The sequence below is a fragment of the Stegodyphus dumicola genome, chromosome 1 (assembly GCF_044657685.1).
Source record: "Stegodyphus dumicola isolate Sdum_Otavi_A_Nest chromosome 1, ASM4465768v1".
Lineage (NCBI taxonomy): Eukaryota > Metazoa > Arthropoda > Arachnida > Araneae > Eresidae > Stegodyphus > Stegodyphus dumicola.
Genome location: NC_140768.1, coordinates 237,649,074 through 237,664,272, shown reverse-complemented (window position 1 = coordinate 237,664,272; position 15,199 = coordinate 237,649,074). Strand labels below are relative to the sequence as shown.

The 15,199-nt window shown below is 35.6% G+C and overlaps 1 protein-coding gene across 6 annotated transcripts in view; it reads left to right on the top strand.

Moving 5' to 3' along the window:
* The window catches only part of LOC118192035 (solute carrier family 52, riboflavin transporter, member 3-A-like), a 99,596-nt gene extending 93,803 nt beyond the window's left edge, over positions 1-5,793 (top strand). For all 6 annotated transcript variants that reach the window (XM_035362913.2, XM_085826631.1, XM_035362916.2 and 3 more), the window contains 2 exons: positions 1,948-2,178; positions 4,755-5,793. In XM_035362913.2, coding sequence (XP_035218804.1) covers positions 1,948-2,178; positions 4,755-4,955 — 432 coding nt within the window. In that variant the 3' untranslated portion in view covers positions 4,956-5,793. The remainder of the gene's footprint in view (positions 1-1,947; positions 2,179-4,754) is intronic.
* The last annotated feature ends 9,406 nt before the right edge of the window (positions 5,794-15,199 follow it).

Genomic DNA, 15,199 nt, shown 5'->3' with positions numbered 1-15,199 from the left:
TGTAGAAATAAGGGAAAAAAAAAGCCATGAAGTTTTTGTTTTCTTTCTTTATTTATTTTTTAAGTATACCTTTACGTACGTTACGTTAATTATACTCAATATCAAATGGATAAGTGAATAACCTGCCACCAGAGCTGGATTAACCATTAAGCAATATGAGCACGTGCTTAGGGAATAAAGGAAAAGGGGCACTGCAAAAAGGTTCTTAGGTATTCAGGAAAGGGGTACCAAAAAGTTTCCCATTACCAAAAGTTTTACCAAGGAATGCATGGTGCACCTAAACCAAAATCGAGAGAAATAAGGAATGAAGAAAACGGTTGGTGTAAACGTATCTGGAAGCACAAGTGCTTAAGGCTTCTCAAAATCTTAATCCCACTTTGCCTGTCACTGCGTAGGGAAATTGCCGCATTCCTCGCATGTGCTATTATGGTGTTCTCACTATGGCTTAAAAATAGTTGCCTTAATCAGAAATCATAGGTATCATAAACAACATTCATGCTTTCTAAAGTTATGCACAATTTACATCTAAACCAATGGGCACGAAAAAATCAAATTTGAGGCAAACTATCTTTAGCCAATCATTCGAAATCCAATTTTGGTGCCCTCGAGGCCAACAAGGCTCTGTCATTGGTGAATTTAGATTGCCAACGGATTAGAATAGAGGTAATACGACTCCATTTTCAGGTTAGTTCAATTCACTGTTATTGTGATACATTTCTTTCCAGTCTAGAAATCATCGGTAAATTGCGTCACATGTTCCTTTGCGTTCGAACCTGACAAGATAATTTTGTTTTATTTTTAATTTTGAGTTATCATGCATGGTGTCTCATAATTTAGCAGCATTTTATACTGTTTTCCTACTGGGAAAACGTTTTATAACTTCTGGTTACTATGCTTGATTTTGGGCGGCATTCAAATTATGCTGCCTTTGAAAATCTTTTAGCCGCTCTGGCATTTTCGAACATGTTTTAAATTTGTTATGATCTGAGAAATAACACCAGCATTTTGCAGTGTTATTTCTCAGATCATCAGCAGTTTCTTTTTATTATATGTCGCAGATGCAAGCGTTATTGCTACGAGACCTGGTTTGTTTAATAGCGCCATCTGCATTTGATTGTTGAAAAACGCTGTTCGGTTTTGCTGTTGATGATGCTTGCCACTAATAAACAAATCCAGATAGATGGCATCAGTGCAAGTCAATGATCGTTGCTGCTCTGCTAGTGCCGAAGCTCGATCTCAAATGCTGTATTGCCGTTGTGTAACACCTGGAAACTAAGTTAAATGTGCAGTTCCAGCTCCAACATGTCTTTTGCATGATTTATGGCGAGCGAAATCTCCATAAATCATTAATTACTGTCGTATATTTGGAGCTGCTTTCATTTCCATAACAACTGGCTAATCATAATGTTCTGGCTTTTCGAGTATTCCTTTTTGATACAGTTAGAATTGAGCGATTTATTTCGTTTTTGATGTTCAATATGTATACAACTCACAAAGATATAAATGGCCTTAACTGAATCGTTGTAAGTTTCCTTGGCTAGAAACTGAAAGCGTGTTCATAATGTAAAGCTGTGTTTTGAACTAACTGCTTACTAGAGAGTTATATAAATTTGAAAGCTTTAACATTATTTTTAACATTATGGTGTTAGTACATTAGAGTAATTTAATGGATTTAAAGGCTAATTGTAAAAAAAAAATTATGTTTTATAGTGTATGTATTTGCAAATATACAATATAGAAATGCACACTTTTGTTTCATACTGAAAATTTAACAAATACTCGTGCGCTACATAGGTAATTTAACTTTCAAAAAAATTATTTTACCGTAGTATGAGTAAAAGAATTTTTAGATTCCATATTGATTCATGCTGAATATTATTTTAATTAAATGATTTTGAAATTCTTATCTTTTCTCGATAATTTTTTATTGTTGTTATTTATTTATAGACGTATTCCTGCTTGCCGTATGGGAGCTTGGCTTTCCATTTGACTGTTACTCTCTCCAGTTTTGCTAACCCACTATGCTGTTTTGTAGCAATGTTCTTACCCATCTCAAGCGTGGCTGCAATTTCCGGTTTAACAGTCTATGTATTCATTTGGGGAGCTTACATTATGACAATAGCCCTTTTAAGCCCAACACCACCTTTTGTTGACTCAGCTCTGGGTGGAAGTCTTGTGGTGAGTATGATGGGCAATTTTTTTAGCTAAAGATAGCTTTTTAAAATAATAAACCTTGCAAATCTATGCTATGGCCTAGATTTGCAAGTTTAATAGATTTTGGATATAGATGACTTGCCAGGAAATCGCGTCCAACAGCAAGTCTGAATTCTACAATTGCTCTTGCATGAGATTTATCTACTATTTTTTAAATCCAAAATGTTTCTTCTGCTATTAGAAGAGATACAAGCAGATAGCTGTTCATTTCGTATAAGTTCCAGGCGTTTATGAATTTAAAGATTTGTAGAATATCAAAAGTGTGCAATTTCAACTGTGCGTGTGTGTGAGTGATTATGGCAAAGCCTCGAGGGCTATCTGCCTAAGGGGAGGAATGCCTTCGTGGAGGACTTTCTAAGGGGAACTGGCTCGTATACACGTTACACATGGGGAAAGCCACGAAAACGCCCATGCAGCCAGCCCGTTCGCGGGATTCGAACCTCGGACTGAACTAGCAGTGTTCAGCGACTTTACCGCTCGGCCGCTGGTGGGCTTCAAGTGTGCGACGGTAGCTCTTCTTAAACATGATGCTTCCAGTGACGTCTTGGACGGCAAAGCGCAGCTTTCGGCATGCAGCTTAGAGACCCCAAGTACGTTTTTGATTCTGGAGCACTTGTGTGTGCTGAGCATTCTGCAGTGGCATATGGGAGGCGTGTGTTCTCCTACACGTTGGGAACCCCCTGTCCTAACCATAGAAGTAATTTAATTCTAATATTATCATGTAGTTTCATTTTCCTTTGTTTAAAAATTTAGAGAAAATATTTATAAGACTATTTATAAGATCTATTTCAAATGTAGTGGAATATTGTTTATTTACCATTTAAGCAACATTCATCTGAAAACACACATCTGCTCCAACGGTTCTGACATTTCTGGCAGCATTGTGAGCAGGGCTTAAATTTACTCGCAACCAAAATTATCCTAATAATTACACCAAGTGTTATTCGTTGACTTCAATTGACTTTGAGAATGCTTTTGAACTTTAATTTGACTTAGAAGCAACCAGCATGCGTAAAAATAGTCAAAACTAATAAGATACAAAACATAGAACTGTGCTTCTAAATTATAGCACCATAAACAAACCTCAAAATAACGCCCATAATATTCCTTCATACACTAAAAACTATTAAAAATGCTACACCATGAATGAAGCATCCAATAAGTTTGAAATGTGCGTCACGTTTAGATCTCAACAGTGATTAGATACACGTGATTAGACATATTGTATGTAAGGCCGTAACAGATCCCTCAGCAACATTAAGAAAGTTAGCACAAGATTTAGGATCTGCTCCACAACAACCTGCATAAACACGCAGCATTCGATATTGTCTGCAGAAGAAGAGAATCTTTGATTTACCGTTGTCTCTACTCTACAAGCATATACGGCTATAATAGACAAACATGGACAAAAGAAGGGGACGATATTGTCCTTTCAGACAAAGCTCAGTTATGCCTATAGCTTCGCAATGGTTGTATACGAGTCTCGCGACATTGTAGTGACAGATATCACGCGCATTTTAATAGCATTTTGAATCACTATATCATAATATTCGTCACCTGGAGTTATGGTTTGAGATGTCATTGAGTTTCACTACCGCACTCGCTTGATACGCATTGCCGGCATATTTGATAACTGTCTTTGAAGTTTTGGAGTCTACTACTTTGGAGTCCGCAGAGAAGTCTAAGACTTCTCTGCGGCCAAGTATGAACAGTATAACTCGCGGCCGCACGTGGCACGCAAAGGTCAACAATTCATTATTGCCCCACCAGATCGCGTTGCTGCCCTCCCGTTCGCAAAACATATCGCCTATCGAATGTGTCTGGGTATTGAGTGATCTAAATCAGTGCTCCGCAACCTTTTCTCACCTGCGACGCACAAAAAATCTTTCTGGAATTTCGTGGCACACCAAAGAGTTCCGAGTTATCAAGGAAGTGCCGAAAAAATTCAAATGCTGACACACTTACAATCAGACACACAACCACACAACAGTGAAATATATAAAAACATTTAAAATAGACATTATTAAGGAAAAAAAATGTCATTGTGTATTAAATACATGATAAAAGATTGCAAAATGTCAAATACATGTATTTGATTGCGGCACACCTATATCCTACTCATGGCACACCAGTGTGCCGCGTCACACCGGTTGCGGAGCACTGATCTAAATACAGTATCTGAAGCTGAACTTAGTAACACGTGTAAACAGCCGAGTGAATACCCAAGCACACATCCAAACCTTCTTTCTTTGAGTGCCGAGACACGCCGCAGCAGTTATTCCTAGTCAAGTCAGCTACATAAGATACTGATTTCTTCGTGTTCCTTAAGCCGAATAAGCTTAGATTTAATCAGTTCACTCTCATATATTACACTATTCATTCAGTAAATACGTCTTGGTATCTCTTGTTCTCCGTTATGTGACATTTTGGATGGCTAGTAATGTTAGACTTCTTGCTTGGTTTCTGTTTAATATTTGAGTACTTACATTTATATGCATATAAATATATCTGAACCATTATCAAAGGTATATTCTTTTCAGGTTCTCGCTTGGGTTATGGTATCTGGTATAGTGGCTTATATCAAAACTTGTATAGCTTCAGTTTTGCGACGAGAAGGCGGCCAGCCTGCACTTTATCGATGTGGTATTCTCACTCAAGTAGGCACAGCTGTTGGGGCTATCATAACATTTTCATTAGTTCAATACACAACAGTATTTCATTCTTACAGTCCATGCACCTGAAATTTAGAGAACTTTGTAAGATAATTTGAGAAATTTTTCAAAGAGTTTTACAGCTGTTTGCAGAAGATAAGGCCAAGAAAGCAGAGGGTTCAGTTTTTATTTTTCCCGGTATTAAACACTGTAATATATTATAGTATACATTAGCAATGATGTATTAATGGTGAGGAGTTTCTAGTTTAAAGATTTTTTATATTTATTTAATTTATAGAAATATATTTATTTATGATAGCGAACAAAGTCTTATATGTTGACATAATATATGCTGAGGTAATATAAATGAACGCCGTAACTAATAAAAGTTTTGTAATGTTTAAGACCTCTACTGCGTGAAAAGTTATATTTAAAACTAGTTAACTATATGGCTTACGAAAGCCCGTCAGTGGAGCAGCTAGGGGAGGCAAGGGGAGCATCTGGCCTAGAGCGCAACGTCGAGAAAAGTTTCTTTCCCTTCACCATTGCAGTTTTGCAAACAGGAGAAAGCACGAAATCTTCAGCTCTCCCTGGTAGCTGATAGCCCTAGCTACGCCTCTGGAACTCTTTAAATTGAAATCTGTTTGTTTAAATGGAATCGGGATTAGTAAGATTATTTGATAATGGCAAAGCACACTAGGGCTATCTCCGTAAAGAAAGAGATGTTTTTATGGAGTTATAGAAATATATTAAACTTTGTTTGATGATGTATTAATTTTTGTTATTTATCACTTCTAAATATGTAATAAATGTTTCTTGTTAAATGAGAAGATCAATGGAACTGAAGGTCACTGTAGTTACTGAATGCAGACTTTAAAAGTTTTTTTATTCTGTTGTATAATAATAATAAAATTATAAAATAAAAGTTGTTATTGTTAATTATACTTTAGTTTGGACACGCGTCTATTATCTTTTTTACCTAATAATTTTGAATAGTTTGAATAAGAACCAAACAACAACTACCCCAAAATAATATTTTTCGAAGCACGCCTTTAAAGATTTCTCTCGGAAACTAAAATAAATTAATGATATCTCTTTAATATTAGATACTAAAGCAGGGGTCGCCAAAGTGGTCTATATAGACCCCTAGGGGTCTATCTGATCCAAGGGGTCGAATGGGGGTCTATTGGGACTTAAAGGAAAAACAGTTCTTAATACGCAAATCACACATATCTAACTGCGTACGTAAAAATTTAAAATATTTTTATAATTGACTTAATATTATATTCTTTATAGAAAATAAAATAATAAATCAGAAAACAATCTGCCCCTTTTTTCCTTATGGGTTTTCGTATGTATACCGTGACGTCACAAATTGACCTTGTGACCAGTTTGTAATTTGCACGACTCATAGTATGTAGCCAGAAGAGCGATTGAGGATTATCCGTGTCTCTTGCTGGCGAACCCATCAACCAATTGGGAGCCTTTGGCGCAGACTTGGCAAGCGACGACACTGCCGTTGGCTTTCTATACATTAAGCGCGAAGGGAATCTTCAGTACTCCGTTTTCTTTCTTCTTATGTGTGTGGCTTTAGTTCTTTTAGTTTTTTTCTTTTTTATACGGCAGTTACGCATTGTGTCGTTGGTTCGCCCTTTGTCTCCATCGCAAACCATACGAGCCTTGCATGTGAGTCAGATGCATATGTGCGCTTGTCCAATTCTACACTGGATGCTACAAACGCAAATATCATATGCATTTTCAGCTATCTTTGTGAACTGTGAAGAGTATTAAATGCTTGTAGTGTCATTATTACTACTATTATATCTACCATTGGATAATGAGTTATTGTTTCTATAAAACTATTTGTTTAGTTTTGATATCAATTTTAATTATTGTTACTTGTGAAAAGGTAAGCTTTAATAATGTGGATTAGTATAATATACCAACTTAATTTTAACTTATTTACAGAACCCTAATTTAAAAATGACAGCTTCAGTATCTAAAAAGAAATGTCGGTATTATTCATTAGATTACTTAAAATTTGGATTTATTTGTTCACCGACAAATGAAACTATTCCTATGTGTCTTATATGCGAAAAAACTTTTGGAAATGAATACATGAAACCGTCAAAAATGAAAGATCATCTTGAAAGGCTTCATTCAGATTAAAAAAAATGAAGAATTAGAATTTTTCAAAAAACTCAAAGAAAAATTCACATGTCGACCAAATCTAAAAAGTTTTATGAAACAGTCTACTGAAACTGAAAATGAAGGAGGATTAATTGCTTCGTACAAGATTTCGCTTAATATAGCAAAGAGGGGAAAACCCCACACAATCGCAGAAGAAATTGTAGTACCTGCAATTAAAGACGTCATTGAGAATGTGATGAAAAAAGACTACTAATGTTTTAAAGTCTTTGCCATTAAGTGCAAATTCTGTAAAACGGCGTATTGACGAAATGGCCGAAGAAATAGAAAACACAGTAGTTTCGGAGCTAAAAAATTGCAAGTTCTCTATACAACTTGATGAATCTGTTTTTGGCGTTTTTGCTATTCTTAAGGCGTATGTTAGATATTTCAGTAAAATTAAAGAAGTCATTGATGAATTTTTATTTGCTAAATAAATATCTTGAAACCGATGGAAAGGGAGTGACAATTTTTAGATGTTTACAAGAATATATAAATAAATATGACATTCCGCTTGAAAATATAATAGCAGTAGCCACAGATGGCGCGCCTTCTATGGTACGGCGTTACCGAGGTTTTGCTACATGCCTCAAAGAAAAAGTGCCCGGTATTCGTACTATTCATTGTGTGTTGCATAGACACACAACTTAGTAGCAAAATATCTGAGTTCAGAGTTACATGAAGCTTTACAGTTTTGTATTAAATCTATTAATCAAATTAAAGCTCAACCTCTTAAATCAAGATTATTTGCCAAACTTTGTGAGGAAAACAATGAGTTTTTTAACCAATTACTTCTGCACACCGAGGTTAGATGGTTGTCTAGAGGTGTATGCTTGCAACGGCTCGTCAATTTATTTGACTCCACGACAGAATTTCTGAACGAAATAAATCCTGTTCTAAGCAATGAACTCCAAAACAATAAGAACCATATTTTTTATTTAGCAGACTTATTTGGAAAATTTAATGACGTTCAAACAAAACTGCAAGGAAAAGATGTAGCAATTATCCAAGCTCGGACAATACTGTTAGGCTTCCAAGTAAAATTAAATTTATTTAGATCTTCATTGCTACGTAAGCATTATAATATTTTTCAAATCTGCAACAATTAAAAATAAAAGAAGAAGACTTGGAAATATATACAAATCATCTTCAAAAATTAAGCGACGATTTTAAACTGCGCTTTGTAGATTTGGAAAACATCGACACCCTGATTGGATTATTGCACCATTTTCGGCGCAAATTGATAACGTCGACATCAACATACATGATGAGCTTGCTGAACTATTGTCCGATCTTGAAGCAAAAACGCTACAATACATAAATTTTGGACTAATATAAATATAAAGCAAAAATATGTGAAACTTTACGAAATGGCTCAGCCATTTATGCTGGCGTTTCCAAGTTCGTATATGGTTGAAGCCGGTTTCAGTCACGTTAATTCAATTTTAGCTAAAAACAGAAATAAATTAGCTTCGAGGGGATTTATGGTTAAAATTGACTAATTTCGAACCCAATATAGCGAACCTTGCCAAGAAACACCAGGCACACTCATCTCATTAAGAAGTAAAAAATCTGTAGCTACTTTACTTACTGTTTCTGATTTATTAAATATTTAGACTAATATATAGTTTTATTTTAATTACCTGAAAATTACCTTTGTGGGGGTCTATGGAGATTTCGAAAAATTATATAGGGGGCGATGATCAAAAAAGTTTGGCGACCCCTGTACTAAAGTATAATAGAAAACTTTCTGTAAAGGCTGAAGTCCTCAGCTTGCTCTAAAGGAAATCCAAGAATTATCTTTTTGCCACAATGGTTCTGAACGGTTTCTATGCTCCATTCCTTTACAAAATATTTGCTTAGTGTTTACACCTCCTATAAAAATATTGTCACATTTGAAGATGAAAAAGGTCTAGTTTTTAAGTAAGTAAGCTCGTAAACTCGTCATTCAAGAACACAACTACTATTTATCGCATTTTCTGTAATCCCATATCGTCCTTTAGCTTATTATTATTATTATTATTATTATTTACAATGATAACGGGAAACTAGTTTCAGAAGAAAAACTGCGTTGAACACAAAACAAGAAAACATCACAAATAAATATATCATTCTTCAACCGTTCTAGGATCTCACAATACCGAAGACTGCACATTGTGGTAAGAAAATCATAATGTGATTCCTTTCATTTCTCTAGCTTTTCCCCACAAATCAGAGAATCCGGGTTTTTGAGATGCCAATATGTTGTAGATAACTTGACAGGAAATCGCGTCCAACAGCAAGTCTGAATTCTACAGCTGCTCTTGCACGAAGTTTATTTACTATTTTATAAATCCAAAATGTTTTCCCAGCTATTAGAAGAGATACAAATACACTCATGTCCATAAATTAAGGATAATGCAAAATCAGGCAAAGGAAGAGTTAGAAGCAAAACAAATTTGACTTATTTGTAAAGCTTATTTATTAAACAAAAGGTAAAGAGCAAAAAAAGATGCTATATGTTTGATATTATTAAAAAAATTAGAGATTTTTTCTACCTAGAGCAAATTAAAAAAAAAAAAAAAAACCCTATTTACAAAAAACCAATATTACATGGTTGGCATGATTGTTAATACATTGTATGTCTCCCAGACGATGCAATACAGTCCGTACAACGCTTAGGCATGCTGAGTATCAAATTATCGATCAGATCTTGGGGGATATTACACCACTCAAAAAGCAATGCTCTCCGAAGTTCCGGTAGACATGTAAGAGGAGGTTGACGGGCTGCAAATCGTCGGCCAAGCATGTCCCACACGTGCTCTACTGGATTCAAGTCCGGTGAGAATGCTGGCCAGTCCATACGGGTGATATCCTCCGATTGAAGGCATTCGCTTACGATGTTTGCACGGTGAGGACGGGCGTTGTCATCCATAAACACAAATTGTGCGCCCATGGCACCCCGAAACAAACGTACATGTTGTTCCAGAATGACGTCCCGATAGATTTGGCTTGTCATGGTTCCAATTTGAACATGCAGGTCAGTTCTGGAACCCAGAATAATTCCACCCCAAACGAGCACTCCTGCACCACCGTAACGGTGTCGTTCAATGATGTTTTCTTGGTGGTAACGGGTACCTGGAGCTCTCCATATGAAAGTCCGGCGAGAATCAGACTGCATGCTAAACCTGGACTCGTCGGAAAACATCACACAAGCCCACTGTTGCGGTGTTCACAATGCATGCTCTCTACTCTAGGCTAACCTCAGGCGACAGTGAGTTGCAGTAAGTAGAACGCATCTGACAGGTCTACGAGCATATAGACCAATATGCCTTAAGCGTCTGTACACAGTCGGCCTTGAAATTGTCGTACTAGTGGCTGAAGAGAGCTGACGAGACAGGTCTGAGGCTGTGCTTCGCCTGTTTCTTTTGGCAGTAACTGCCAAATACCGGTCCTCATTCGGCGTTGTGACTCTGGGGCGACCTGTGCTGTAACGTCTACTCACATTACCATCATCTCGGAATCGTTGCCAAAGCCTGGAGATGACACTCTGGGCAATTCCAAGTTCGTCTGATACTTCTAGTTGGGTACGCCCACATTCCAGATGGCCGATAATTCTACCACGTAAAAAATCATCCAAATGCGTCCTTTGTGTCATAACTATTCGGTTATTGCACTGAAATGCTTATAAAGTGCCTGCGAACAATTTTACTTCTTTGCCTGCATTCCTTATATATCACTCTCTTACACTCTCGTCCACAGCCAACTCTATAATGGCCTTGAAGCGCAAAAGTCACGTGATGCAGATGGTCGTTGTGTTTCTGTGGTAATGTGTGGTTGTGTATCCGTGGTCGTGGATATTTTGGATGTATATTTTGCTATTCTAAGTGATTGTAAATCACTTACGCTAAGGTAAATAATATTTTTATCTATATTTCGTTTTATACTTTTTTAATTTTTGTATTTATTTGGGAAAATTTGTAGCTCATCTCAATCCTATTCAAGTATTTCGTTTTAACATAACATCGAATACATTTACTCTAGTTTGAACATTTTGCATAGTGTTGTTTTGAATATTTGTTTGGTATAGTACATTAGGAATTCTTTAGTTTGATTATTTCTTTCTAACAGCATATTTGACAATCTGTCCCAATAAAAGAAACTTAATCCCACATACATTTGAGGCATTAAAAACAACTACAGATGCATTCATTCAATTGATTCCATGTTTGTTTCAAAAGTATGAAGCTGAATACATATTGTTAGGAAAATTTCAAACTGATGCTTCTGAATCACGTTTTGGAATGTATCGGCAAATGTCAGGTTCCAATTATTAAATAAATGACCTACAATTATTAGAAAGTGAGAAGAAGCTTCGTTTTAAAAACAGTATTATAATTTCATCATCAAATATGAATGTCCCTTTTAACGTCTTTTTTACCAGATAAGATTTTTACCAGATAAGGATTCTATCTTTACTTTTGCGAATATTAATGATTATTCAAATTTAATAATTAATGATATTTTTATAGAATATATTTCTTCTGATATTTAGCAGTGCTAGTTTATGTTTGAGGTTATGATGCCATGAAAGCATTAAGGGTGATAAAATGCAATATTTGCCAGGACTGGTTGCAAAGTATTCATTCAGTAGATACAGCAGATGGTATTTTTGGTTTTCTTAAAGAATTAGATAGGGGGGGGGGAATTAAAAATTTTCCATCTGAAGTTACTCTTTTAAAATCTTCAATTGTATATTTCTTATTTGGTGAAATTCTTAAAAACGTGGAAGATAACATTTCTTATGCCAGGAAAGCAAATGGATATTTTATATAAGTTATCTTGCATACAAGTTAGGTCGAATTAACTTTAATTAACAGATTCTTGAACTTGTGGAATGATTTTACAGACTCGGTTAGATAATATGTTTGATAACTTGTAAAAAAATGTTAAATAATTATACAAAATATAACAAAGACAAAATTAATATAAAATGTTCATATAAAAAGTTAAAAAAATTAAATTAATTTCAGTTAATAAGTCACAATTGTTTCTTTTTATTTATGCTTTGTTTCTGCATAGATTATGTATAATATGTAGCATGTATGCATATGGTACAGCTCCAAGTTTTATGAATTTATTTTTAATAGTGGAATAGGCCTGTAATTTGTGGAAATCACTTTGAAAAAAACCAAGCCTAATCACTTACCTCTAGGATGGTTTGGGAAACGTGATTCAACATAAAATTGGAACTGTTGCAAATAGGTGGCTGTCCTTTTTTATGAATGTAATTAGCATTTAGTTCTTTGAAATTATCTTGAAAGATTTATTTATAGTATAACATGCATGTAAGTTCATCTTTATATTCAAATTTTCTAGCATTTAAGGAATTTTACTTTATTTCCCTGTTTTGACAAAATTGAGATATCCGGATTTTATTAGTGAATGGAGTGAAGACAGATGACTATGGGTATTTGCTTTCTAAAAATTTATATAGCTGTTGCGATAGTAGCGGCAGGGAGTTTTACAAAATAACTCTGCCCTTATTATTTATTTTACTAGTATGAAAATCTAAATTTTACATCCATAAATCTATTGGATTACCCCCCTTATGTGGATTTTATATTATTTAGGAAATAAATTTGATTCAGATTACATAAATGGATTTCATTTTTATCAAAATTACATAAATAAAGTTCGCATATAGTGATTCTGAATGATACTTAGTTACATAAACGAAGTACAAATTGCTTTAAAAATTATTGAAGATATACATTTTTACTGCCTGTAAAAATATTGCACAATGAAAGATTTAATGTAAATCATACGACCTACTCGCGTTTCAGTGGCGTAGCGAGAGGGGGGCAAGGGGGTGCATGATGCCCCGGGCGCCGCTCGTACAGGGGCGCCAAATGGTCTCCAAACAAGATTTTCCGGAAAATTTCTATTTTTATTTTGATCGATTTCTGGAAAATATATTTAAAATTAATAACTATTGTAATATAATTAATTATTTTCTTGATTTGTGTGATAAAATGTGTAATAAAATGTTTGCAGTACATCAACCAAAACGTTCTTTCTGATCACTTTATTTCTCCAAAGTAGAGATATATATTTAAACGAAATGCACGTATATCTCCCGCTTTTTATTTTAAAACGATAACACGACCTTGTCCCGAATTTCTCAAATATATCCAGTTTCCAAAATCCAATTCCATAATCTGGAAATGACATTTTTTGAGATTCGTAACGCTTCCGCTACAATGGATTGCGTTTGACTCTCCTATAAACGGCTGATGGCCTTCCTGGCTACCAATTCAACTAAGCCATCTTCCTGAGACGTTGTATATTAACTTCTACGAAGCATTTAACGCATGTGAATTGTTTTTAATCTTCTATTACAAAAGGAATACTGCAGGTCGTTCCTTACTCCTTATCTAAAACACATAGTTTTCGACGTCACAGACTAAATTTGCGTATTCCCAACTTTGTAAACGTTATAATTTTCCTTTATAATCTCTTCTATTTTCTTTTGTTCAAAAATGTTATCGATTATATGGTTATTTCATACCGAACCCACAATATCCCCTAATTGTTTTGAGCAGTGAATGTGACTGCATGACGTTACTTCGCAGTAGAAAAGAAACAGAACCTAAAACTCCACTACATATCTATAGATAATATGTTTTTCCAAACCTAAGAGTCGCACTTTAAATACTACTTACTATGAACGTTCGTTCAGCAAATTAAAATAAATTTTCACATATTTACAATCAAAGGTCGGACAAGATCTCCTAAGTCATCTAGCATTTTTAAGTGTGGAAAGAGAAAAATTTGGAAGGATCGACTTTGATGAAGTAAATGATAAATTTGCTTCATCCAAGGTAAGAAAAATGTATACACAATAATTAATTTTATTCATGTATTATATTATTATTAATAAATATAAGAGCCCGACCAAGTCGAGGTGCACGTGATTGAAGCGAGATGAGGACAAATTAAAATTTTTAAGTTGGTTGGTAGTGTGTCTGACAATTTTAGATCTTTGGCACTCCAAGCATGAACGTATCCAGTTGGCTATGTCCTTTTGCATGCTAGGCCATACGAAACGTTTCTATATAAGTTTCCTTGAAGCCTTGATGCCAGGATGTGACAGACGATGTAACTGACTAAAAATGGCATGGCGAAACCCGGAGGAACAGTCGACCCGGAGGGAAGTCGAAATCTTGAATCCTGAACATCACAATAAAGTGATTTTCCAGGTGACAGCTGCATAGGCTGCAAGTTGAGATTAGTGGAAGATTTTCTTTTCAAGAGGGTTTGTAGTTCTGAATTCCGGTGTTGTTCATCCGCAAGGGCAGCAAAGTTTATTGGCGAAGGAACGGCTAGTTCTTCAATACGAGACAAGATGTCTGCTACAATATTCTGCGAACCCGCAATATAACAGATATCTGTTGAAAATTGCCCTATGAAGTCTAGGTGTCTCATTTGACGAGGAGAAGCTTTATCCGAACGCTGCTGAAAAGTATAGATTAAGGGTTTGTGATCTGTGAAGATCATGAAAACGCGTCCCTATAGCATATGCCGATAATATTTGACAGCTTCATAAATTCCTAATAATTCGCGATCGTAAGTGCTGTATCTGGTTTGTGCTAGTGAGAGTTTTTTAGAAAAATATGAAAGTGGTTTCCATAATTCTTGATCTTTTTTTTTTTAAAACTGCTCCTATACCTGTCGTTGATGCGTCAACGTGTAGAGATATTAGGTTATTTTTTGGAAGCAGAAGAGATGAAAAATATGCAACGCCTTCGCCGGGAATCGAAACGCGGACCTCTGGAGTACTGGCCCAGAGTGCAAAACCACTACACCACGAAGGCACGCTAGGAAAGCGGAAGAAATACCTTATATACTCCCCTTTTTAAAGGGCGACTGGGGTTTTTAGGGGACGCAATCGCCAAATCCTGGGTGTGGAGAATCCTCATTCAACACCCCTTTTATTTCGGGCGCCACTGTAGAGACATTAGGATATTTGGAAGCAAGAGAGATTGAAAAAATAGCAATCGCCTTCGCCGGGAATCGAACCGCGGACCTCTGGAGTACCGGCCCAGCGTGCAAAACCACTACACCACGAAAGCACTCTAGGAAAGCGGGAGAAATACCTTATAAAC